This window comes from Prenolepis imparis, unplaced genomic scaffold, assembly GCF_030444845.1.
Source record: "Prenolepis imparis isolate NDT839.2.m4 unplaced genomic scaffold, iyPreImpa1.0 SCAF_9, whole genome shotgun sequence".
NCBI classification, from domain to species: domain Eukaryota; kingdom Metazoa; phylum Arthropoda; class Insecta; order Hymenoptera; family Formicidae; genus Prenolepis; species Prenolepis imparis.
The window spans coordinates 1,227,486-1,252,655 of NW_028141167.1; the positions used below are offsets into that span (position 1 = coordinate 1,227,486).

At 34.0% G+C, this 25,170-nt stretch overlaps 6 protein-coding genes across 16 annotated transcripts in view; 3 read left to right on the forward strand and 3 right to left on the reverse strand.

The window, feature by feature from the left end:
* The window catches only part of Crtc (CREB-regulated transcription coactivator), a 38,323-nt gene extending 28,184 nt beyond the window's left edge, over window positions 1–10,139 (reverse strand). For 9 of the 10 annotated variants that reach the window (XM_083046726.1, XM_083046725.1, XM_083046723.1 and 6 more), the window contains exons 1-2: window positions 9,716–10,139; window positions 7,511–7,759 (exon numbers count right to left, since the gene is read on the reverse strand). In XM_083046726.1, the coding sequence (XP_082902852.1) occupies window positions 7,511–7,759; window positions 9,716–9,829 (363 nt within the window). In that variant the 5' untranslated portion in view covers window positions 9,830–10,139. The remainder of the gene's footprint in view (window positions 1–7,510; window positions 7,760–9,715) is intronic. The other variant, XM_083046727.1, reaches the window with a different exon arrangement.
* Obp1 (odorant binding protein 1) lies at window positions 2,637–5,347 on the forward strand. Its single transcript, XM_083046730.1, has 6 exons — window positions 2,637–2,784; window positions 3,012–3,096; window positions 4,371–4,459; window positions 4,536–4,638; window positions 4,715–4,779; window positions 4,966–5,347. Exons 1-6 carry the CDS (start codon window positions 2,725–2,727, stop codon window positions 4,981–4,983), a joined length of 420 nt encoding a protein of 139 aa, XP_082902856.1. The 5' UTR covers window positions 2,637–2,724; the 3' UTR covers window positions 4,984–5,347.
* A 51-nt stretch (window positions 10,140–10,190) lies between the features above and the next one.
* Window positions 10,191–14,001, forward strand: LOC145940993 (mucosa-associated lymphoid tissue lymphoma translocation protein 1 homolog). The gene is made up of 12 exons (XM_083046728.1): window positions 10,191–10,701; window positions 10,833–11,097; window positions 11,184–11,356; window positions 11,448–11,634; window positions 11,704–11,971; window positions 12,035–12,127; window positions 12,296–12,521; window positions 12,595–12,778; window positions 12,906–13,132; window positions 13,220–13,318; window positions 13,407–13,669; window positions 13,750–14,001. Exons 2-12 carry the CDS (start codon window positions 10,958–10,960, stop codon window positions 13,849–13,851), a joined length of 1,962 nt encoding a protein of 653 aa, XP_082902854.1. The 5' UTR covers window positions 10,191–10,701; window positions 10,833–10,957; the 3' UTR covers window positions 13,852–14,001.
* Window positions 14,002–14,027: 26 nt separating this feature from the next.
* LOC145940994 (m-AAA protease-interacting protein 1, mitochondrial) lies at window positions 14,028–15,732 on the reverse strand. The gene is made up of 3 exons (XM_083046729.1): window positions 14,733–15,732; window positions 14,441–14,630; window positions 14,028–14,362 (listed from the first exon to the last, which is right to left on the reverse strand). The coding sequence occupies exons 1-3, from the start codon at window positions 15,084–15,086 to the stop codon at window positions 14,157–14,159; spliced, it is 750 nt and encodes a 249-aa protein (XP_082902855.1). The 5' UTR covers window positions 15,087–15,732; the 3' UTR covers window positions 14,028–14,156.
* A 406-nt stretch (window positions 15,733–16,138) lies between these two features.
* On the forward strand, window positions 16,139–18,262 carry Mrpl24 (mitochondrial ribosomal protein L24). Its single transcript, XM_083046401.1, has 5 exons — window positions 16,139–16,415; window positions 16,578–16,760; window positions 16,878–17,080; window positions 17,165–17,351; window positions 17,490–18,262. Exons 1-5 carry the CDS (start codon window positions 16,320–16,322, stop codon window positions 17,574–17,576), a joined length of 756 nt encoding a protein of 251 aa, XP_082902527.1. The 5' UTR covers window positions 16,139–16,319; the 3' UTR covers window positions 17,577–18,262.
* Window positions 18,263–23,175: 4,913 nt separating this feature from the next.
* Bbg (PDZ domain-containing protein big bang) overlaps window positions 23,176–25,170 on the reverse strand; it is a 40,313-nt gene continuing 38,318 nt past the window's right edge. For both annotated transcript variants that reach the window (XM_083045039.1, XM_083045038.1), the window contains 2 exons: window positions 24,950–25,105; window positions 23,176–24,766 (listed from right to left, as the gene is read on the reverse strand). In XM_083045039.1, coding sequence (XP_082901165.1) covers window positions 24,597–24,766; window positions 24,950–25,105 — 326 coding nt within the window. In that variant the 3' untranslated portion in view covers window positions 23,176–24,596. The remainder of the gene's footprint in view (window positions 24,767–24,949; window positions 25,106–25,170) is intronic.

The following is a 25,170-nucleotide window of genomic DNA, read 5'->3' on the forward strand; positions in this document are numbered from 1 at the left end:
TTCGAGCTAAGTTAATTTATATAGAAATCGCGAACTCCTATACTTTGCGTATCTTAAATAAGCGTCGTATCTAAACATAGCTTGCCACTTAGAGGGTTAAAAGAAGATAACTTTCGATAAAAAACTGCAAGAGTTGAATAGTTCCAAAAAGGGGATGATCTATTTAAAGTATCGGAGTAGAGATGTGTGGGATTAAAAATCGAAATAAAAAATATAGGAAAAAAGTTTCTCGATTCGGATAATCGGATATCAGAAACATACGCTGGGGGAGCAATTTGTCGCTCCAACTGGCAACGGAAATTCAACGCAACGCAACGCGCGGGGGTATAAAGCGATATATAGGAGACTCGCGCTACCCTCGAACCGCGCGCTGTATCAAGGTCAGAGTGTATTAATAAGCACGACAGCTCTCTTTGTGACATTGCGATACTCGGAGACTAAACAATGATTTCTCATTGTCCTCTATGATCGATCAGCCTCTCGCCAAGCCTATAAGACACCTTAGAAAGTGTATCACTTATTCAGGAAACGCGCGCGTACACACAAGGTCTACCGGTATAAGGAAATGCGACTTACATTATTCCAAATTACATACAATTTCGCGATGTAACACGTGTTATTTGAGTTTCCCGTGAAACGCTAAAGAAGATCGACCGGATCGCGGAATTCGAAGCACGCTTATATTCAGATTTCACGCATTATTTTGTCCCGCGCGTAAAGAAGGTAAGATCACTTGATTGCTAAATTATCTTTGTACATATTGTTTTAAATAATTCTCTCATCCGTAATTTTCGTAGCAAACCAAAATCGTATTTTTTAATTGACGTTAAATAATCTTTAAACGAGTATTTGATTCTACCACGCGCGAGACGCGTCGCGACAAATCATAATTAATCAGATTACGCGAATACAATGTAATCCGATTGAATGGTATATCGAAACGCATCGACATTATCGACCGGATTATTGTTGTATTGTGTAATCTAATTAATTTTCAATGATTGCAATGATGGACGGAGAATAACGCGTACGACAAAATATGAAGGGTCAATCAGGCAAGTTCATCGATTCGATTCAATTCACGGTTCGCAAACAAATTCGCAAACGTTGTTTTTTACCCTCGCCTCACAAGACCTTATGCGTATAACAATAATAATAGTAATAGTAATGTTGTTGTTGTTGATGATGATGATGATGATGATGGATGATGGATGATGTTAATATTACGTTTTGATGCAACTTAATTGCTTCCTTATAAATTGATACAAGGCTCTATATTGTACAAATAAATCGAATACGAAGAATTTACTCATTCATAATTACCTCCGACAGCAGTTACATACTGTAATCTCCGTAAGTAAACAATTACATCCACATTGGCAAATTACACCAATCGTATAATGCGAGGCCTAGCCTATAATATAATCCAAAGTCATTAGGGTGATAATACGATCGGAAGTATCGAATTAACGTATCACAAACACGAGCACGAGATTGTTATGGAGTTTTTCCCTCGTTTCTTTTTTTACCTCGAATTTAAAATGACAAAGTCAATTTTCAGTTATTACCATATACCCGCTGATTTCCCCGGTATATTTCCGCGATATTGTCGATGATCCTTACAATTTACCGGTAATTTGGTAATCATATATTGTATCTTTCCTGGTTACGACATTGTCCCTCGCAAATATTTTCCGCATTATCAGCGGATGTGCGTTGTTTAATAAATTATCTTATATATTCCGCATCTCGTTGAATGTGACATATATTATAAAATATGTTTTATACATTTTTTTATTTGAATATTTATTTGATTTGACGAAAAAAAAAAAAAAAAAAACGCACACGTGTACAATCGAATAAACAAAGAAACGCTTGAAACTTGGAGAATCTACAAAAGAGTATCTATGACAATAAATATGTCGGAATTGAAAACACCATAGGGTCGTGCATTGAATCAAATAAGCGCCCGTCTCCGGTTAAAGTTTCAGTGGACTGCCGTTAATTACGTGTATTAAGAACTTCCCGTTGTTTAGCAGAAAACAAACATCGTGTGGTTTTATAATTGGTACAAACAAAAATTATAAATTAAATAGAATTTATTAAAAAAGAAAAAAACGTTCAATCAAGATAGAAATTATATTCGTTTCAATTACAATTTTGTCTAAAAAAAGAAAAATACTGAATATCATACCGTTTAATATATTAAATTAATGTTTACATATATTAAAAGTAAAACAGATATTTAATACTAAAATAATTGCGTTCAACTTGTCGTTATCGCGCAAAAAAACGAGAGAAAGAGAGCAAAATTGTCTCGCTATAATTTTCTTCTTTTTCGATTTTAGTTTGATGCGTGGGCAATAAAAATCGAAAAGTTGTTGGAGCTAAGTTTATGTGCGTCTATATCGAGTATATATGTATAATACATTGTAGGATATAATACATTGCAGGATATGTCGAAGGTCGCGGACACACGTAATCCCGTGCTACACGTTTCCGTCAAGAGTCGGAAAATTATCTAGGGTTTTAGGCTGGCGACTTTAGACGGCGGAGAGCCTCAATTAGTAAGCGAACGGTATGGCATTAACCCTCTGCTAAGCACGCCCACATCCCGTTGTCGTGGCGTTATAAAAACCGCGCGTAACCGACGCGGATGATACATTCCGTTGTAGAAAAGTGACATCTCATCTCGAGGCGAGCGAACGTACATATACAAATACGATGCACGTGTCGGTGATCCTCGGCGTGGTGTTGCTACAGGCGATTTACGTGTCCGCCGGGGTAAGCGGCTTTTTGGCTTACTTTCGATAAACGCGGGGAATAGATAGATCCGTGTCGTCTCTCGATAGGGACAACGCGATGATGATAATAATCGACACGTACAATAGTGATCCACCATATATTATTAGTCAAGTGATTCGCGCACGCTCTATTTATCGAAGAATAGTGCTAAAATCCGACACACGATCTGCCCCGATACGTTCGTAATAAATTCTGATTCTGTCCAGCCACCTGACTGGATTCCCCCGGAAATGTTGGAGATGGCTCAAAGCGACAAGGAACGGTGCATGGCCGAGCACGGAACGTCTCAAGGTGAGTCTCGTGATTAAATAGCGATAATCAATGTTAATCCAATGCGTGACCCTATATGTATATAACATTTTTTCAATTCCGATATATTTATTGCTATAGATACTTTTTATAAATTCCAAGTTCAAAACGTTTCGATTAATTATTTATTCGATTGTACACGTGTGCTTCTTTTTCGCCGAATCAAATAATAATGTTCAAATAAAAAATGTATAAAATATATTTAATATATATTTCAATATATACATATATATTATTCAATAATACGGAATAATGTATAAAAGATAATTTACTAAACAATGTACATCCGCTAATAATGCGCAAGATATTCGCGGGGGACAGTGTCATAACCAGTAAAGATACAATGTATGTGTGATTACCAAACTACCGGTAAATTATAAGAATCATCGACAATATCGCGGTATACCGGAAAAATCAGTGAGTATAGTAATAACTGACCATTGACTAACTTTATCATTTTTAATTCAAGATAAAAGAAAAAATCCCGTAGCAATCAATCTCGTGCTCCTGTTTATGATACGTTAATTCGATATTTCGTATTATCACCCTAATTATTTAGGATTACATTATAGGCTAAGCCTCGCAAACGTTTCATGTAATTAATGGTGTAATTTGTGGATATAATTATTTAAATCATATTTAAATTTAACAAGCGAGTAAAAGTCAAACGCGGATGTCAGTGCGTCAGTTTCAAAGAAGAATTAATTTTTCGTTGAAACTAATTCGTTGTGCAGAGGGCGCCAATTTTTCTTGGTACGATACGAATTAATTTCAACGAAAAATTAATTCTTCTTTGAAACTGACATTTGGCGTTTAGCTCTTGTCTATTAAATTTAAATATGATTTACACACAGCAAGGGCTTAAAGTCTTACAATTAGTTGATAATTATTTAAGATCATACAAAAAAGAAAAAAAAAATTTATAAATATAAATTATAATGAAAAATACATTCGCTTTCATAATATTTTTTTATAAAGCTGAAATATGATGTCAGGATATTTATTACTATAGAAATCATATTTAAATAATATATAGTCCTTTGTAAAATATAAAACATATATAACATTATTGAGTAAAAATATTGTGATTTCTCTTGTATGTGTTTAATATGTCCACGAGTATGAAACTTATATTGCAATTTTACTGTAATATTTTGTCCGTATATCACGATTATGAAACTTATATTGCAATTTTACTGTAATATTTTCTCCGTATCACGAATTTATATAATGGACATTTCAATTTCGCGATGCAGCATCTATCGACGAGGTTAACGATGGGAAACTTTCGGACGATCGTAGTGTAACATGCTACATGCATTGTCTCCTCGATGCATTTAGTTTGGTAATTTATTCAGCATTACTTTATTACTTTATTATCGTAAACGGCGAATCGAACATTCATCGAAACTTCGACACAGGTCGACGACGAAGGTAATTTGGAAGCCGAGATGCTGATAAGCGTCGTTCCCGAGGATTATCAAAAAATAGGTACCGAGATTTTGAACAAATGCGCTGTGCAACGTGAGTATTTTATGAATGATAATTGTTGTTTCGCGAATCAATTTATTCCTGTTCTGACTTTTGATCGATATTTCAGCCGGCGCGGATGTATGCGAAAAGATATACAATGTGGCAAAATGTGTCCAAGGAACAGTACCAGAGGTAAATAAATGTGTATGTGTGTGTGTGTGTGTGTGTGTGTATGTGTGTATTTTGAACAATATTTTTAATGATTAATTTAGAAAAATTAATTTTGCTTTCTAATCATGTTGCGCGGTTAAATCAATATCGTGAAAAATTACTCTATATTTTTCTGTTTAATTAATACATCTAAATATATCGTTGCAGCTATGGTTCATGATTTAATTCGACAAATGGGAGGAATTTTGCTTCACACAAAGTGTGTGACGATATATCCAGCGTACAATATGTTATGATACAAAACAACTCACTCGTGGAGAAAAACGAGGGACGTGTAGCATAGGAATCTAAATTACGTAAATTCAAAAAAATAGTCATCTGTATAATAATAATAGTAAGTAATCACGACAAATACATGCGGCCTAAAATATGAATAAAAGATAGAAAATGTTGTAAAAAATATTGGATAAATTATAAATATGCATTGAAACAGATCCAAGCGTAATAGCGAATTGAAAAGAGAGTTGTGAGATATCGATAATAATTATTTATGAGCCCATGTTTAATTAAATAATTTTTTATGATCTTATACGCCTTTGATTCCAGTACCATTTAATTTTCTCAACTCGCTCAAGAGCTGTATTGCCTAGAGAATTTATTAAGAGAAAACTCAATATGAGAAATATACCGGATAAGATTTATTAGAATTAAATTAATCTAAGATCTCGCCTAAATAATTGAAAGATTCAGTATGTGTATGTGTGATAAAGAGAGATAGAGAGAAAGAGAGGAATAAGAGGTAAGTTTATAATTTGTATAGGAGTCTGTTTACAGAAACGACTTCGTATTTAAAGTTGGCGAATTATAAGTTTACCTTAGACTTAGTATTGAATCAGTCAATTACGCACGAGATAAGAATGGTTCAATTCAGTGCCGTAATTTCGGCAATTTTATACATAACAACCTATACTTTCGCGGAGATAAAATAATTACTTGTTTATGCACGTAGCTGTATACACAATTGCAATCTTTAATCAAGAAATCACAGATACTTTTCTATACGCTTTGCAATTTCATGGCACAACAATAAGTATAACATACTACTAATACGGAAAAAATATTACGTAATATCTTCATTGGCTCTTTGTCTGAGATAACATCGCATAATTTTCTTTGTCCATCCGGACACGAGGAAACCTCATTCGGGAAATTTAACTATATTGTTTCGAATGTATAAAGTATATTTTGCTTTTAAAATAACATCAGATTCAAATAAAATTATTTAAATTCCCTCACATATACACACGCACACATACACACACAACACAAAAAAGTTTTTTTTATAATATAACTTTTAATTAATTTTCGAAAAAAAATCCATTATAAGTTATTGGGGGAGGGGGTGACTTGAAATTTAACCATCAATTTACATTCGTTAAAACTTTTCGAAATTCCTGATGTAGGATTGTCGCGATTTCGTGACTTTGTCTACGTCACTAAATCCCCCGGGAAGAGATACTTGGAATTATGCTTGAATTGGAATCATTAATAACTGGGTTCGATCATATTTTCATAAAGGTATTTTCTACTTTTGAGATTTTCCACATTTAAAAAAAAAACTTTTCAATGTTAATTATAAATGTATACATATGTATACGATGTGATGCATAAAGATCGCAGAGTTCGATGGCTATGTATGTGTGTGATTTCAATCTTTATAAATTCTTTTTAACGCGATCGGAAATAGTGTGGACATTATTCATTGTATGCGCATCATCATTCATTCCACTTTATCAACTTTTAATATTTTTTGTCCACTATTTTGACACTTAATGAATCTTAATTTAACTACTGCTTAAGTATAATTGACTACAGCTATATATGATATCTAGTGCGATCGGGAACATCTTTATAATTCGTGCTATTACGTACGTGCCATGCAATTGCATTACTGTGCAAAGACATTGCAAAAAAAGAAAATTAAGAGGAAGATTGCTATAAAAAGAAAATTGCCACGATCGGTGTGGATCCAGAATTCCTACTCGCAAAACAAAGTGAATTTCGCAATCATAATACTGGAACCTGGCGCGAGACAAAGCGAGTAAAATGCCTGTAATGCGGGACTGAAAACACGGAGAAAAGTTTTTCGCAGTTTATTTCGTACTATCGTAAAAGAAGCTTTCAGAAAAGCTTCAAAATGATGCGCGACAGGAAATTGTCTCATCGCAAAACACAAAGTTATTATATTTTGAAACCGGCGAAATTTTTTTCGCGGAGTAACAGAAAGATCAATCTTATTATTTAAGAGAAAAAAATGTGTTACAGCTAATCAAAAAACATTGTATTCGTGATTGAAATGAGTGGGAATGAGATTGAACTTTGTTGCACTGTGTGTGTTATGCATGTCAATTTAAACTTTCGCAATTTGATTTAATGATATTTATGTCATTATCATTCAAGTATCATAAAGTCTCGATCTCGGTATAAAATCAGCAGAGGGGGGAAAATAGTTTTGCGTCTCTTTGAAAAAATTATCTAAAAAGTCAAATAATCTGCGAAGTGGATATAACTGAAGAGCAACGACAAAACGCGAACTTTCGGAAGAATTTTTCTCCGTGGAGAGAAGGTAGGATAGCAAAAAACGAAAAGTTCGGGAGATAATAAGCCGAACAACAACAGCAACAACAATAATAATAATAATACTAATGATAACAACAAGGGTAGCTTCGTTCGAGGATCAAGCTGTACAGACCTTAAGGTCGATCGAATGGATCGCGCCGGTGTGCGGCGAGGAGTGCTCTTTCGCGTCGTTGCCGCAATTGACATTGTTGTTTACGTTCGGCAGCGAGCCGCCCGCCCTGAACTGATTCCCCAGGTTAATGTGAAGATGCTTGCCGCTCGACTGCGGTGGACTGGCGCCGGCACTCTTGACGGACAGCGGGGTCTCCGGTACGCCGGATCCCGTGGGACTAGCACCCACCGAGCTGCTCGCCGAGGCCACCTGTGCAGGTCCGTCATTGACAACCATTGACAACCAGTCGCCGAGCGTGATAGATCTCGTGAACGAGCCCATTAGTATTTACGGATATTTCTGCGCGGCGGGCGCGAATCGCTTCCCCCTCCCTTCCTACGAACGCGATTTCCCGGAACCCGGTGAACTCGAAAGGTCAAGGGTCAAGAATCTGTTGTCTTTCGCAATTGTTTCTCTCACGCTCGTTTTCAGAATAATAATCTCGTTGTGAAAATTTCGTAATTTTTGACATTGGATATATTATTGATCGTCGCGATTGAAGCTTCAAACTGATTCTCAGTTTGGCAAGTTTCTCCTGGATTAAGACTTTCAGGGGGGAAGGAGGCTACACGCGCAATGCTACGTTTTCGCGGCGTAGTATCGGCCTTCCTATGGACCACGCTCCGATAAACAGGTTCTTATCTCTATAGCGAATTCCATTCTCCGATTGCCGATTCGAACGGTACTCTAGCTCGGCTCTCTCTGAGTGAACGAAACGCGCACGCAAACTCTTTGCCGTAAACAGAGATTGCGAAATCTGACGGTTTTTTTTTATTGTACACCCCGTACAATTGATAAACGAGACATGACAGATGCCAGCTTAAAGAGAAATGATAAAAAAATATAATAATTGAAAATGCAGAGTTAAATTTTCATTTTTTTTTTCTCATCTCTCTCTAAATTCTAATTGAATTCAAACATCCATTGTACAAACATACGCAGCGTATCCAAATATTAGAAAATTTCCACATGCGAAAGACGGAAATCCAATTTCGTTTCGTTCTCATTCAAGCAGATTTTTGCTCAAGAACACTCGGAGATGATATCAAATAATCCCGCGCGACGTTTTTATCTTTTTGGCGCGATTGGAGAACATTCCCCGGTGCCCCATTTTAACCGCGCGCGGAGGTGCACTCGAGGACGCTAAATGCATCGACCCAACCTCGCCGACGCTCTCATTGAAAATACTTTGAGGGCCGCCGGCGCTAGCGGAGAGAGAGAGAGAGAGAGAGAGAGAGAGAGAGAAACAGAGCGCGGAATGTTTACATGCGCGCATCGAAACGTATCGAACGCACTTTAATCGAACGTCATATTGTTTCCGCGATCTGTTTCGAGAAAAAATATTTAGTTTCTATTGTTTTTTTTTCTCATCTTCATTCAAGAAAGGTACTCTCGCGCGGATATCGCGCGTCTCGACGAAAAGAAAAAAAAGACGGCGAAAAAGAGGAAAAATGCAGAATTATCGAAACAAAGTGAGAAAAATAAATTCGAACACGGAGCTCTCTCTTTCTCTTTCGTTAGCCGAGTAGAATGTAGCACGAACGATCGATTGTTCGCGCATGTTAAAACGTATGAATTTCAAGTGGCACATTGATTAGCGCGCGGAATATCAGGCAAGGTTGATTCGTCGCGTTTATTAATCGCGCGACCTATCCGTCGCGGATGCACTCCTCAGGTGCGCGTCGTCGCGTGCGTCTCGCGAGATTGGGAAGCGCGACGAAAATTCGTGCGACGTACGTATATACATACGTATCTATCGGAGCGCATATATGCGATGCACACGCATGCCGATATACGCGGCCGCGCGCGCGATGCACTTGCAGCAGTCGCGCATACAAAGACGCACGCATGCATATACATACACACATACACACGCACACGCTCGCGTATATATACACGCAGAAAGAGAAACGCGACAAAACGCGCGGTAAAACGAGAAAAGAGATAGAATGGATAGAGAGAGAGAGAACGGATACGCGACGTACGGCGTAGAAAGGGAAGGAGGAGGAGAAATGAGGGGGGGCTGTGCGGGAAGAAGGGGGGAGATACACTCGTTGTTTACGTTCTAACATCTGAGCCGAGGGAGGTGCACGGACGGGTCACGGTGTGCGCGACACGGCATCGACCCTTTCGCGCGCGCCAAAGGACCTACTGGTGTTTCCTTACTCTGCTCGTGACGTCTGACACCTCCTTCATGATCGCCTCGAACGCCGCCGAGTCCTGCGCCTCCTTCTGGTTCAGCAGCGCGATCTTTTCACTGAATTTCCGTGGGTTCGCCATGATGGCTCGCGGCACTAGTTTTTCGCGGACACTCGCGGAACCCAGAGCACCCACCACCACCAACACTACTACCACCGCCGCCAACCACCACCACCACCACCGCTACCCGCTAAGCAACAGCACCGACCACCACCCTCGTCGGCGTTCCCGTTCCCTCTTACAGTCTCACCCCTTTTCTTTTTCTTTCACTCGTTCGTTGGTACCGCGACGCGCACCACCGCTCGCGGAATCTCGCACGGACTGTAATCGCGCTTTGTTAACCCGCGTAAAACCCCTGCGTGTGCCTTCTCGATGGCACTGGCGAACACTGATACGCAAGATCATACGGCGCAGCGCGCCGCGCACATCGCGCAGGCTCGACAAATTTCGCGGGCCGATTGGTCGCGAGAGCACCCCACCGCGTCCGCAAAGAGCCCTAGAATATTTTCGCTGGAGCTAACGAGGCGACGTTGAATTTCCTAATCACCGTTATTCCTCGCATCCCGATTGGACGTTCAATAAGAATTAGTAACTTTGAGCTAAAATTGACCAATCGAATGTTTGGATATAAAGCCCTGCGCACAAAAGAAAATATAGCACATAACATATTCCTAATAATTTCTCTACTGTGAACAGGCCTTAAAGGATAAAGCGCGATACTAGACGCATGATTTTTAGATCTGTCCTTTTCACAGCTGCACTAGTTCAAAGTTTATCTCTTTCCTTACAATGTGGAGTAAAAAAGAAACTCTGAATTAGTTCAGCCATTTCAGCTGAAAGGACAACCTTTTCCAAATAATATATATATATATGTATGTAAAAGATGAAATATATATGTAAACATCCACAAATATTTGATAAATTTTCATGAAGTTTTCATACTTTTGTCTAAGGTAAATTCTGTAAAAATAGGGATTAAAATAAATATAATCCAAAATATATAATATATATTTGTTTGATATTAGTTTTTTTTATCAAGAATGCTGTGTAGTTGTGCAACAAGTAATGCTTACTTATTTAATAGGAACCAGCTTATGACCTTTTGAATAATAGCAATCTAGTTAACTAGTGCCAAATCAACACCAAGAAAAATAAGAATAGTTAAAAAAATAAGAAATATAAACTACATTGTGACTACGTTAAGGAAGAATGGCGAAATTCGACGAAGATATGCCTTTAGACCATATTCCATCACTAATATATAAGGAATTGATCAATAAATTGAATGAAGGTATAAATTGCAGCTTGCTGATGACTCATATAACCAAGGAATTGGACGAAGATGACTGGTAATGAGAAAACATTTAGATATGAAAGTTATAATAAATCGAATGTCTACTGTCTTCATATTTCCTTATACATTTGTTGCATACAGCTATTCATGGATCAGGCGTTTAGCGGAAACTTATGACCGACAATTGATTACGACAACACCAGCGGAAAATATATTGTTTGAACTAAATATAAAAATGTGTACAGTTGGTATATTATGTACATTACTTAAAGAGTGTAAACTTGATAGTGTGTGGCCAGTTTTATATCATCCAGGTAATTGTAATATATATACATATTACAAAACATTTCAAGTTCAAGATTCATAATTTTTTACTTGGAATATAACTTTCAATATTATTGCTAGAGCCATTAATAATTGTCAAACATCCATCTGATGATATGGAGAGTGATACCTTAAAAGTGGTTTTACGTCAAAAACTTTGTCTTTCTTGCAAAGCTACCGGCATACCACTTCCGAGTTATCAATGGTATCGTAATAATATCGAGCTGAGATATGAGACAGAGCCTGAAATTGATATCACTATATATAGGTAAAAAAGTATTGTCCATACAAAAGTGTGTGTGACAATAGATGGATTATTACATACAACTATTTACAGCTGCAAAGAAGCTGGAGAATATAATTGTAAGATCTCACAAGTAACTGAAGATGGAAAGGCATTAAATACTGTACTGCTAACAAAGTCAGTTTTTGTGACTATATCTGATATACCTATAGTTATACAACAGCAACCACTCACTTTCTTAGAGATTAAAGAAGGTGAGGACTTTATAATTGAATGTATGGCACATGGCCATCCTAAACCATGTTATCAATGGTTCAGAGACAATACAATGCTAGAGGGAGAAACATCAAATGTATTGCATGTAAGTACATGATATTTTAATACTAGAAAGTTGTATTTTTCATAACAAAAAATATTATTCCAGATAAAACAATTTAATTTCAATTGTGAAGGAAAATATTACTGTTATATAAGTAATGGCGTGAGTGAAGTAATTACTCAAAAAACTCGTGTAATGGTAAAGATATTATTAATTATTTACTATTCTATGTTTTGTAGGAATCCTATATAAATATTAAATTATTAATAATAATAATTCTCATAAAAAATTGCTATTAATACAAAAAAACTATGTACGTACATAAAATTGTAAAACATTAAAAAATATTTTAATATATATTTATAGATTGAGTTTTCTCGTGAAAAGGCAACTGCAAAAATAGCTTTAATCATTGCAAATGATGAATATGAAAATCTTGAAGATTTAAGGACACCTAGATATGATGCTAAAACAATTGCTAACTTATTGAAGAAGATAGATTTTAAAGTAATCTGCTTTTTAAATTTATCACTTGAACAGATGAGGAATGCTATAAAACTATTTAGTGAAGTTTTAACAAAAGGAGTTTATGGTAATTTGTTACAGATATATTGTATCAAAATATACTTTTATAATATACTTATTAAAATTTAATATCAATATAGGATTCTTCTACTATTGTGGGCATGGCTTTAAAATGCAGGAAAGTCATATGCTTGCTGTTGACACACCAAAATCTTTCTTAAGAAAAGATTCAATTTGCGAGAGTGAATTGTTAGCTATGTTACAGCAAAACGATCCTACTCTTTTAGTAACAATATTGGATATGTGTCAAACTGTACCACAAAGGTAAGAATTTCTGGAATCACATATATGTGTGTGTGTGTGTATTAAAAATTTAAAGCTAAAGCAACTTAATAGTTAAGTACATTTGGGTATTTAAAAATGCATTATATTAAATATTATTGTTTTCTAGAGAATGTAATCCTGATATTTATAATGAAATACCAGAAATACTAGAAACAAATATAAACTGTAAAGGTCGGAAAAATCTTCGAAATTTAGTCCAAGCATATTCCACGTCTAGTTATTGTCCTAGTTATGAAAGAAAAAGTTCCCAGGATGGATTATATGCAAAGCATCTAAGCCAATATATCAGTAAAAATATCCCAGTCATAAAAGTATTTGAAGAAGTAGGAAAATGTAAGATACAAAAGAGTTTATATATACATAGTTTATACATATATAGTTCCTGTGTCTCTTAATAATTTTGTTAATTTATATTTGCAGCAATAGATAAAGTGTTAAAGGGAATAGAGCGCAATCAAATTCCAATGTTTACAGTAACTATTACTAAACCCTTCCATCTCACTGATGCAATTTGTGAAAGTAATTATAGAGAAAAAATTTTATACATTCTCAAAGAACAAATATTTTTAAATCATCGTACATATACGGCATGATATTATTATTGCAGGAAATCCATCACCTAGGCTAAATAATTTAAGTGAGTTAATGGCCTTTTCAAAGAAGTCTGTTGAAATAAGATTTAGTAAAGCTGATATTACTGTCAAGGCTACAATCTCGTTAATGGAGCCTTATATAAATGTATTGGAGGTTTCAGTGTATAACTGGAGAAATCTAGAACTAAATTTTTTTAACTCTGTACCTGTAAAGCCGAATAACTTGTTTTTGTATAACAAAAAGAAATGTTACATATTTAATCCACAAATATGTCAGGTACAGTGTACATGTAAATTTTATCATTTATGTGAGGTAAATATGTTAGCATTAATATTATAAAATGTTTCATTTTACAGGGACCTTTGATTATAAGTGTTTCAAAAAACGGAATGATTTATCCAGAAGAGTTACATATTCAAAAATATATTCCACCAATATTGAAAATACTCAAAAACTAATATAATATATATATATATATATAATTACTGCACACACATGCGTGCACAGGCCACGGTACATGTGTAAATATTAATATTTAATTGAATGCATGTGTGTAAAATTAATTTATATCAATTATTCTGTATCTATGAAAAGATTATATAGTGTATATGATATTGTTTGATGTTACCTTAACTTTTTTATTAAAAAATACATAAAATATTATAGAAAAACGACTAGTACTTATAAAATTTTCCAACATCATCAATAATTAAATAGAGTAGCACAAATTTTTATTTCAAACTTGTATATTCAACAAATAACTCTATGACACAGTGTAATGATTTACAAAAGATGCAATCCACGGACCTCCAATATTATTTATATACTTACAGATAAATGTATAATTACACACTAAATGTTCCGTCGATGTAGTAAAGTCTATAATTCCACTCATCATTTTATTTTTTTTCTCAGCAAGACCTTGGATATAATGACAAATTATTGTGATTTTAATGGAATGCTCCTCACCTGTGAGAAAAGATATATATTTGATGTATTTCTGAGAGAAGATAATATAATTTCGTAAATACTAAATAGAGTTCCTACCTATTGTAGCCGCAATATCAGATAAAATATAAAACAATATGTCATCATCATCTACTGCAATTAATTGTCTTTGATTAGGACTAAGAGTCTCGATTTTTTTTCTTAAAATCTCTATCATATCTTCTGTTACGAGGCCTTGTAAAGAATCGTAATCTTTATTTGTTAAAGCTTTAGATATTAATACCGTTGCCTAAAAATACACAATAATAATATACCTATTAATAGATATAAATAACACTTTTACATAACTTTTTCCAATCATATAAAACAAAAGTTAGAAGAGAATTCATACATATCTGGCTCCTTTAAGAAACTCAGCTACATCAAATTCTTTATCTATGTGCGGAGTAATCCTAAAGATTGATAAATAGAGAAGCTTCAATGGAGTTAGAAGAGACGGTATGTGTGTAGAAGCCCCGTCCACGAGCATAGGTAAGAAGATCCGCGGTTGAGAATCTGATTCGGTGCTGTAGATTCTACAGGAAGCAAAATTTGGAAGCGATGATGTAGACAGTAGAGTTGATTCATTGCAATATCGTGGGATCTTTGCCCTCGTTTTGTTTCTATAACTAACACATGCAGTAATTCGTCGTAGATTGCTGGGCACACTTTTCCTAATCGCCGGGACTAACATTGCAACTTGCATAAGGTCGTGCAAAAATCCTCTAAATCGAGCATCAAAATCTCCGAATACCAGATATTTTCTAACCTATCTTCTTTTCTCACTCTTGCTCATATAATAACGTCTGTAGAGATTTATTTAAAACTCTTTACAGTGCATCACTCTATTAGACACTAAATATTGTTTATGTATGTACACTTTGCACAGTGTTTTACGTAAAACTTATTTTATTATTTAACAATTGTTCTTCAAGGTTTTTATAATTGGCGCCAGTTGAAGGCAAGCCAAGCATATATATTTATTTTTTATTTCATGAGAAGTGCGTTGACATAATCAAGTATAAAGGTGCCTTTTCATGCTGACGCTCGACGCTCATTTTTAGCGGCAAAAGACGTCACGTGACCAAAATTGGCGAATTGGTATCTTTATTTTTTACCTTTATATTAAAATTAAATCAAACGTTAACTGGTTAACTTCACTTCGCTCACCGGTATATACAAAGTGCAACTAACGCATTTGATATACAACTGACAATGAGATTAAATTAAATTAACGCTTAAACTGACGCTACAAATATTTGATCGATCAATCGGGATGGAGAAATCCTTATCTCTTTCGCTCTGATCAATCAAATGATTCAAATGATAGAAATGATTGAAAAATTCACGTGCCATAAGGGCCAATTTCACCAACGTCGGTTAACTTTAACCTCCGGTTAAACTATATCTTTGTCTCGTTTCAGATACGTTCATTAAAAAGAGACAAACATATAGTTTAACTGGAGGTTAAAGTTAACCGACGTTGGTGAAATTGGCCCTAACAGTAGGAAGGAGGAATAAAAACACGGCCCACAGACGTAATAAAATACGTAGATGGAACATCAGCCACCGATATGCGCGCGCGTTCGACTCTAACCTTCAAGTGGCGCTGCGTCACGTGGTCGCGCGGCGGTCGGAATTCGGCGGCGCGGAGTGGGGATGAGTGGTGGGGGGATGCGCGCGCGGCGCACGGCGCACCCCCCACCACTCATCCCCACTCCGCGCCGCCGAATTCCGACCGCCGCGCGACCACGTGACGCAGCGCCACTTGAAGGTTAAAGTCGAACGCGCGCGCATATCGACACATACACCCTAAGGCCAAGTACGCACTGTACGCAGATTGTACATTTTGCAGGTAGTTGTCAAAATAGCACATAAAAATATCGCGCAATATTCTTTTATATTATTTGGAGGAAGAGTTTGAAAAAGGAGAGCAGATATGAGATTAACATCTACCTTGTTGAGACGCGTAGGTGAATGGTCAAAGAAATATGCAAATTTACCAGACAGTTATATAGAACGGGCTATGGCACAGGTATGCATAAACAATTATGTCTTATTGTTTATGAAAAGATGCGCGGCATGTGTTGTGTTTGTAATGTATAACACCACTCTATTTACTATAGAATATAGAATTCTTTATACATATCTTATTTTCCATCAAATTTTAACATTATATTAATAAAACTACACGTAGGTTTATTGGAGAACGCCTCGTAAGCCAAATTATTTACCACGCACGATCGAAAGGAAAAATTTTCGTTTCTCCATACATCGTCCATGGACTAATCAGTTTCATCGTGACAATAGGCCTGGTAAGAAACATAAATTCATTCACATCGAGCCTATTAAGGACTGGAGTTTCTTTAGAGGCGATAGGGTATGTAAATTTCTTTGGAATACTATAATACTTTAATAGAGTAAATAATTAATATTATTTTAATGCAACTTATGGCATTATATGCAATCGGATTAATATTTCTCTATAATTTTATAGGTAGAAATTTTAGTCGGAGAGGATAAAGGAAAGCAGGGGATTGTAAAAGAAATCTATCAAGAAAGGAATTGGATAATTGTTGAAGGACTTAATACAAAGCTGCGATGCGTTATGAAAGACAAACGATTCCCTGGTTTATACATACGGGAGGAACAACCGTTATTAGTAACCTCACAGGTGCAATTGGTTGATCCTTCAGACATGTGAGTATCTTTTATTCAAAGAGCTTGTTTTACGAAAATATTTTGTATAAATGGCTAATATATTTATAAATTGAACCACTATAGGCAAGGAACTCCAATAGAATGGCGATACACGGAAGATGGCGAAAAAATTCGCATATCCTTAAGAACTGGTAGAACAATTCCTATTCCTGTCTCTAGTGAAGAAACAATAGATTACAAATCTCCCAAGTTATACAAAGAACAACCAAAAGATACAACTAAAGCGGACGCAGAAAAAATAACTTTTATGGTATGTAATGTGCATTAAAAAAATGTTGCAGTAATTTAAAATATTAATTTAACTTTTACATATGAATTATATACAAATATATACTATGTAATACATAATATAAATTATATATAATAAATATGTCTTTTATATTTGTAGCCGTCATTGAAGACTTTCGAGATGGATATCATGGATGAAATGGGTATTAAAGATGATCGTATTCAGAAGAGCTGTTATTGGTATTAATCATTGTTACGTACAGTTTCCTGTTATTAAAGTTTCTTATGCAATTAGAATCTTTGATAAATATATTAAATGAATGAAAGAATTGGAACACATAGTCTTTCTTTTAATATAACGAGATTATAAGAAATTCTTATAATCAAGATAATATTGAAGATGAGCTTGTGATAAAAGCGATATTTAGGATGCTTACTACACGGAATGCGCAGTAATATAAGAATATTAAGAACAATACTGAGGTCTCAAATGCATTCCTATTTCGTTTGTTTTTCATAATTTGTAACATAAAAAAACTGCTAAGTAATTTATTCATTTGTTCCACAGTATATAAATATCTGCAGAATAAGAATTAGTGTTTTATTATCGCTATATAAGAATGTTTAAAATTTTATGTAAAAAAAGAGTAAAATTTCCCACAAAACATCAATGTATACGGTGCTGTAAGTCTACTGCATTATAGTAAATTCCTTCGCTTCTTTATATTTGTTTTTCTTTTCGGAATATATAATTTTGTAATATATATGTCAAGAAGAATATCTGCAGGAGACACAATGAGACAAAATGTTTGTGTTTCGTAATAGATGGATTTCGAGTTTCAATTAAGAATATCACATGTTTCAATTTTACTTTTTATTTATCTCGTTTCTAAAATCAACTTTTTGTTAACCAACTGCATGCGATCAAGCTATCAATAACAGTTCCATATTGACATAGAAATTGATCAAATAAACATTATAAATTATAAAACAATCGTAATATAAATTTATCGTAAAAGTATGAATTAAAATAATGAATTGTGTGTTCAAAATAGTTTTAAATTTAATTATTTTAATAAAGTTGATATTATAAAAGAGAGCAATAACACTCTGAACGATTTAGTAAAAGATTTGGCTTATCAACCATAAAGAAATATTAATATATAGGTATTTGAGATAAATTGGTAACAAAATAAAAAAAGTAAAAATAGCAATTAAGTGTTACTCAAAACAAATAAGATGCATACATCATTTTATCATATAATTTCTTAAATCCTTTTTTATATAAAGTTAACAGTTAGTTAAGTATGATTTCTTAATTCTTTTTTTGGAACTGCGTTCTAGTTAATTTCTGGTGATTAATCTGCGTATACAGATAGTGTTACATATGTATACATGCAATACACTCACCGATACGATGCACAGCAGCAGAGCTTTATAGTACAAAGCGTTGATCTATAACATATAAAAAACACAAATTATATGTATTAAATAATTTTCAAAATAATTAATATTTGAAAAAGTCAATAAAAATTATTAAACTTCTCAATTATTTTTTAGATCTAAATTTATATAAAATAAATAATAAAATTTAATTTTTAAAAGGTAAGTTAAATAATTACAAATTGTATAAACAATATTAAAATTATACATATTGTAAATATAAAATAAATTTTTTCATTATTAATTTCCTAATTATAATAGTTTAATATAACATTTTTTTTTATTTTTCTGTAAATATTGTTAATATAAATTTGTCTTAATTATTATAATCGGCTTACCACATGGTTGCTCCGCCGTTGCCCGATGCCTCCCCGGGCCTCCTCTTCCTCTTCCTCTTTTGTTCGTACTTGTAGCATCTTTTTGGCACTTACACAGCACACGCTCGCAAAAATATGATCACGCGCGCGCATTAATCAGCAAAATAAAATAACATCGCAATTTGAACGACACTCCCGACACGTAAATACGTTAATCGTACGCGACTTTATACGGCATTTCCGATTTTAATCGCACGTGACTTTTCATACTTGGGCACTTCCGCTTTTAATCGTACGCATATTTGATGCGCTTTCGTTAATTATATGCGACGTATATATTTGAGACCGCGATAATTATAATTATAATTATAATTATAATTATACGAAGCTACGATCCGCGTGACGCAACGCACGAAATTCAAGCGGTTAGTCGGTTAGTCGCAGTGATGCCAACTGTCTAATTAGAAAATATCAGTCTCGCGAGCAATCGATCTTTTCAATCGATCGATTAATCGCGCAAGACCGCAAGACTGAATTTCTAATTAGACAGTTGGCATCACTGCGACTAACCGACTAACCGCGTGAATTTCGTGCATCGCGGATCGCGAATCGTAGTTTCGTATAATAATCATAGTTGTCGCGTGTTGTTTTCTCTTAAATATGCATCGCATGCAATTAACAAGTGTCCCGCACAAAATATGTGTACGATTAAAATCGCGAATGCCGTATAAAAAGTTACGTACGATACGTCGGAAGTTCCGCACAAATAAGTACCGCAAGTGAGCGACGAACAGGTGAGGTTGAATACGTCTAATGATGCGATATCTCAATATTTATTAATTACGTAGCATAAATTTGGCCTTTATTTAATCTGGATCTGTTTAAAGCATCGACATAGAGCATATGGACTGCGCCATCCGTCCTAAAAGAAAGTCGTCAGGAGTGAGAGAGATAGAACGCGAAGACGGCCATCTCCATCTCTTTCTATTGTGATAGGTATTCAACAGAGAAGGATAGAGACTGTCCGTCTTCGCGTTCTATCTCTCTCACTCCTCAGGACTTTCTTTTAGGACGGATGGCGCGCAGTCCATATGCTCTATGTCGATGGTTCAAACATATTTTATATAATTTATTCGACGAAATGATCAATCGCAAAAGACTATAATCTCTATTAAAATTTATTTTAACAGTTGGCATCACTGCGGCGACATCTCGCGTCAATTTCGTGCGTCGAGGCCCGCGGATCGTAGCTTTGTATAATTGTTGTGTGCTGTTCTCTCAAATATGCTTCACATATAATTAACGAAAGCGCATAAAATATGCGTACGGTTAAAAGCGGGAGTGCCGAAATATGAAAATTCACGTACGATTAATGTCGGGAGTTCCGCACAAATAAGTATCGCGCGATTAAAATCGGAAGTGCCGTATATAGAGTCGCGTGTACGGTTAACGTATTTACGTGTCGGGAGTGTCGTTCAAATTGTCGTGCGATTATTTTATGTTTTGCTGATTATTGCACGCGCGTGATCGTATTTTCGCGAGCGTGTGCTGTGGAAGTGGCAAAAAGACGCTATACAAGTACGAAGAAAAGAGGAGGAGAAAGAGGAGGCCCGGGGAGGCATCGGGCAACGGTGGAGCAACCGTGCTGGTAAGCCCATTATAATTAAAAAACAAATTTATATTAACAATATTATATGTAAATAAATATATATTTATATATATAATTTTTATATAATTTATATATAATTAGATAATTAATAATGACAAAATTTATTATATTATATATTTACAATATATGTATATGTATAATTTTAATATTGTTTATAAATTTATAATTATTTAACTTAGTTTTTAAAAATTAAATTTTATATTTTATACAAATTTTTAGATCTAAAAAATAATTGAGAAGTTTAATAATTTTTATGACGTAATTTTATTAAATATCTATATTTTACTGTATGAATAGAAGTTTTATTGCGCATTATTGACTTTTTCAAATATTAATTATTTTGAAAATTATTTTATACATATAATTTGTGTTCTTTATATGTTATAGATCAACGCTTTGTACTATAGAACTCTGATGCTGTGCATCGTATCGGTGAGTGTATTGCATGTATACACATAATATTATCTTGTATATGCAGAATTATCACCACAAATTAACTAGAGCGCAGTTCCAGAAAAAGAGTTCAGAAATCATACTTAACTAACTGTTAACTTTATATAAAAAAGGATTTAAGAAATTATATGATAAAATGATGTATGCATCTTTGTTTTGAGTAACACCTAATTGCTATTTTTACTTTTTTTATTTTGTTACCAATTTATCTCAAATACCTATATATTAATATTTCTTTATGGTTGATAAGCCAAATCTTTTACTAAATCGTTCAGAGTGTTATTGCTCTTCTTTATAATATCAAATTTATTAAAACAATTGCTCAATCTCGAAGTAGAAAAGAAAGAGTAATGTCGATTTTTCGTCACTAAACTATTAAAAGTATTGAACATACAATTCATTATTTCAATTCATACTTTTACAATAAATTTATATTATGATTGTTTTATAATTTATAAATGTTTATTTGATCAATTTCTATGTCAATATGGAACTGTTATTGATAGCTTGATCACTTTTTAACAAAAAGTTGATTTTAGAAACAAGATAAATAAAAAATAAAATTGAAACATGATATTCTTAATTGAAATTAATTAACTTGCATACAAAACTGAACTATTTCGCAGTATAAAACTATTTTGCATTATATTATACTTGCGCATTCATTTTTTAATTATGTGACGACGTTAATATAGAAATTTACTAATTTTTTATATATTGACAATTTAAATATTTTTTTTCTGATATTGAAAAATACTACTTTGCAAAAGCTGCAAAGTGTCAGTTTGCACTTTCTTAAACAGGAAACATACAATAAGAAAAAAAAATATTTCTAACATTAAACAATAGCGAACAATTCAATACTTTATAACCAATTTATTGGATTAAAATATGTATATTAATTACAATTTCGATCAATAACTCTTTGATGCTAAATCATGTCACTCACACATATCACAGAACAAATTTTAATAAATGCAAATCCCAAAACGCTCAATTCTCCCTCATATTACGTTTAAATATTCCAATACATACTTTTATATTAACGATATCTATTATATATATATATATGTGACACTCTTTTCCTTAACTTTGCGCATTTATAACTCCAACTGCAATTGAGATTAAATTAACGATTGATCAATCATCAATTTCAACATTGTTTAGAAAAAATAGGGACGCACTTGCAAGAGAATATAAAAGGACAGAGTATTGTTTCAAGGATTCGAAACCTGAGAGAAAGAGACGCTAGAATTTGACCTAATGTTCAAAATGTATGTTTTAATATTTTAATTTAACATTTCAAGAGTAGAAAATTCAATTTAATATTATTTACAAAAGGATATTTCAATATTTAAATTTAAATAAGCAGGATATATAGGTACGTACACAAACATATCTCACGCATGCGCGATAAATTTAAAAACACAAGTTTAAATTCGTCGGTGCGGGAATCCACCCTATAAAGTTTATAGTTCATTACTGCGACTATATGTAACGTTAATTTGAAAGAGCGAGCATCGCGCAATTAAATGTGAGTGTTTTGAACAAAGTGTCGTAAAGTTCTGTTCGTCTCAGGCTTCGAATTTCTCATCTAAATCGGTACGTTGTATACTTTGTCCTGCCATATTCTTAAGAAAAGTATAATAGGACGGAGAATCAAATTTATGGGAAAGATAAAGCGCGAGACGAGTATCAAATCATCATGTTGGATCGTTTCTTAAAATGACGATCGTTCGTTTTCTCCCGTTTCACCTCGAATCTTTCAAAGTCCTCGTTTGAAATAAATAATTTATATTCCGTCCTATTATATCTTCATTATGCTTACGATTAATCACATGCATCTCATTTTTTGCGACCAATTTTAGTATTCTATATGTATATATATATAACATAAACAGCGAGATATTCGGTAATATTCTCGCGTAAATACGCATATCCCTTTTTTCTTTCGAAGATGAACTGAAGAATTGCGAGAAATTACGATCCGCACGACACGATTATATAAATTCCAACAGCGCGATCAGCTGTTTTTTTATTATAATACATTTAAAGCTGATTGATTATATTATTGACAGCTGCGAGAGGGCGTAAAAAATAATTAAAATGCCTTTGCCTAACACAAATACCTATTCATATTATATGTGTGATCTTATTACATTAAGAGTTACAAAAGTGAAACAAACATATATTTATCTCTTGTATTATTACTTGATACTATTAATTGGCGCGTCAGTTTTGATCTGCCATTTTATACGAGATATATCTACCGTTTCGTATTTTAAAGTAAATCAACAGGAACCACTATAAAGTAAAGCGAGACGGGGTAGCTATGGTCGGCTAAGATCGACATTAGAGAAATAAGCGATCTACGATCAGACTCATACTTTAACTACTTACTCGGTTATTATTTGCTTGTCGCAAACTCTTAATTCGAACTATTACTGCACGGCCGGCACTATGAAATTAATATCGTACGATTCGTACATATCAACGTTGCTCTAAACAATTAATTGACAACATATTGTATCTATCTACTTCATTCCAGTAATATTACAATTTATTTTGCATATGGCATGCATTAGAAATTTCTTATATGCTTCGTTGTCAACGAATATTATATTAATATTTCTCTATCGTTGCTTTTCAATAAAATCTCCAATGCAATTACATGACAAATATAATAAATTCAACAAATTATTATATTCAAATCAACGCGATTAATTTGTGAATGCAACTGTATTTTGTATCGTCAATCGAAATTGGGAATTTGCATCCCCATTAGGCCTCTTTCTTTCACGAGAAATTCCATTTTTATGAAAATATATCATTATACGTCTCACACAACTATACTGCATTATATCGCACATTTACATTTAATATTTAGAAAATATACTATTTTACTGCTATTTACATACAAGATTGTATCTGCTAAAAATTTAATACCTACGAGGCACATTCGATCAAAAGACAAAATAAATAAGCAAATCCTGTTTGCAGTTTTCTTTTTTTTTTCTTTTTGTTAATTAATAATTCGTCTATTATAAATTTATAATTTATAATTATGGAACTGTATTAGAGTAGCGAATATAGACATTCAATAGTTTAAATGACTCAGAAATATTATGAGCAACTTGTTTTTAAAGATCGGCGATAATAATCTCTTATTTTGTTTAAAAAACAATATTATTCAAATTTGTAAGCTCGACAGAATAACTCTCACGTAACATCAATGCGGATGTATAATAGAATCTCTCGAATAACAAATTACGCCTCATTAAGCCTGTTATGCCTCGTGTTATTTAACAAGTATCAATCGAAAATTTATCCAGTCGCTTGCTTGGCACATTTCTTCACTCCCGTTTGCATCGAGATTCCTTACTCTTCACGAGGATTTGGTGGCAGGATGCCTGACTAGGAGATTTACTTCACCGTCATGTAGCTTCTTCATCAAAGACCATGCTTCTATCCTCGACATTCGCGTTACATCGTTACCGTTTACTTCGAGCAATTGGTCCCCGGCTTTTAATGCACCTGTCTTCTCGGCAGCTCCTCCTAAAAAAGATGACGTTAAAATTGTTGCCATAAGATGCATACAAAAAAAAAATTCGACTTTACAATTTTATTTTTATTATCTCGTTTTAATAATTTATTTATTTCTATTATCTCGTTAATATAAAGCGTTATCTCGTATTATCATGAATACAAATGTATAAAAAATATTTGCATAAAATTTACCGGTGAATATCTTCTTGATAATCAGAGGTCTGTTCCCGAGAGGACTGTCCCTGCCGCCTTGCAAACTAAATCCCAAACCAGCTCCATCTTTGTAGACTGCCACGGTCGACGGTGGCCCCCACACTGTAGCCTCGACATTTCCATTCGTCTCTAACCCTGAGAAAATTCTTTTATTTATATCGATTTTATTGTTACAACGAGAGACAGAATTTCTCTCAATA

Excerpts from the sequence above, each read along its gene's own strand:
- LOC145940993 (XM_083046728.1), top strand. The coding sequence starts at position 10,958 with ATGGCGAAATTCGACGAAGATATGCCTTTAGACCATATTCCATCACTA. Across the intron at positions 11,357-11,447 it reads GCCAGTTTTATATCATCCAG|AGCCATTAATAATTGTCAAA; the intron begins GTAATTGTAATA and ends TATTATTGCTAG. Across the intron at positions 13,133-13,219 it reads ATTTGAAGAAGTAGGAAAAT|CAATAGATAAAGTGTTAAAG; the intron begins GTAAGATACAAA and ends TTATATTTGCAG.
- LOC145940994 (XM_083046729.1), bottom strand. The coding sequence starts at position 15,086 with ATGCAAGTTGCAATGTTAGTCCCGGCGATTAGGAAAAGTGTGCCCAGC. Across the intron at positions 14,631-14,732 it reads TTCTTAAAGGAGCCAGATAT|GCAACGGTATTAATATCTAA; the intron begins GTATGAATTCTC and ends GTGTATTTTTAG. Across the intron at positions 14,363-14,440 it reads TGATATTGCGGCTACAATAG|GTGAGGAGCATTCCATTAAA; the intron begins GTAGGAACTCTA and ends CTTTTCTCACAG.
- Obp1 (XM_083046730.1), top strand. The coding sequence starts at position 2,725 with ATGCACGTGTCGGTGATCCTCGGCGTGGTGTTGCTACAGGCGATTTAC. Across the intron at positions 3,097-4,370 it reads CGAGCACGGAACGTCTCAAG|CATCTATCGACGAGGTTAAC; the intron begins GTGAGTCTCGTG and ends TTCGCGATGCAG. Across the intron at positions 4,639-4,714 it reads GAACAAATGCGCTGTGCAAC|CCGGCGCGGATGTATGCGAA; the intron begins GTGAGTATTTTA and ends TCGATATTTCAG.
- Mrpl24 (XM_083046401.1), top strand. The coding sequence starts at position 16,320 with ATGAGATTAACATCTACCTTGTTGAGACGCGTAGGTGAATGGTCAAAG. Across the intron at positions 16,416-16,577 it reads TAGAACGGGCTATGGCACAG|GTTTATTGGAGAACGCCTCG; the intron begins GTATGCATAAAC and ends AACTACACGTAG. Across the intron at positions 17,081-17,164 it reads TTGGTTGATCCTTCAGACAT|GCAAGGAACTCCAATAGAAT; the intron begins GTGAGTATCTTT and ends GAACCACTATAG.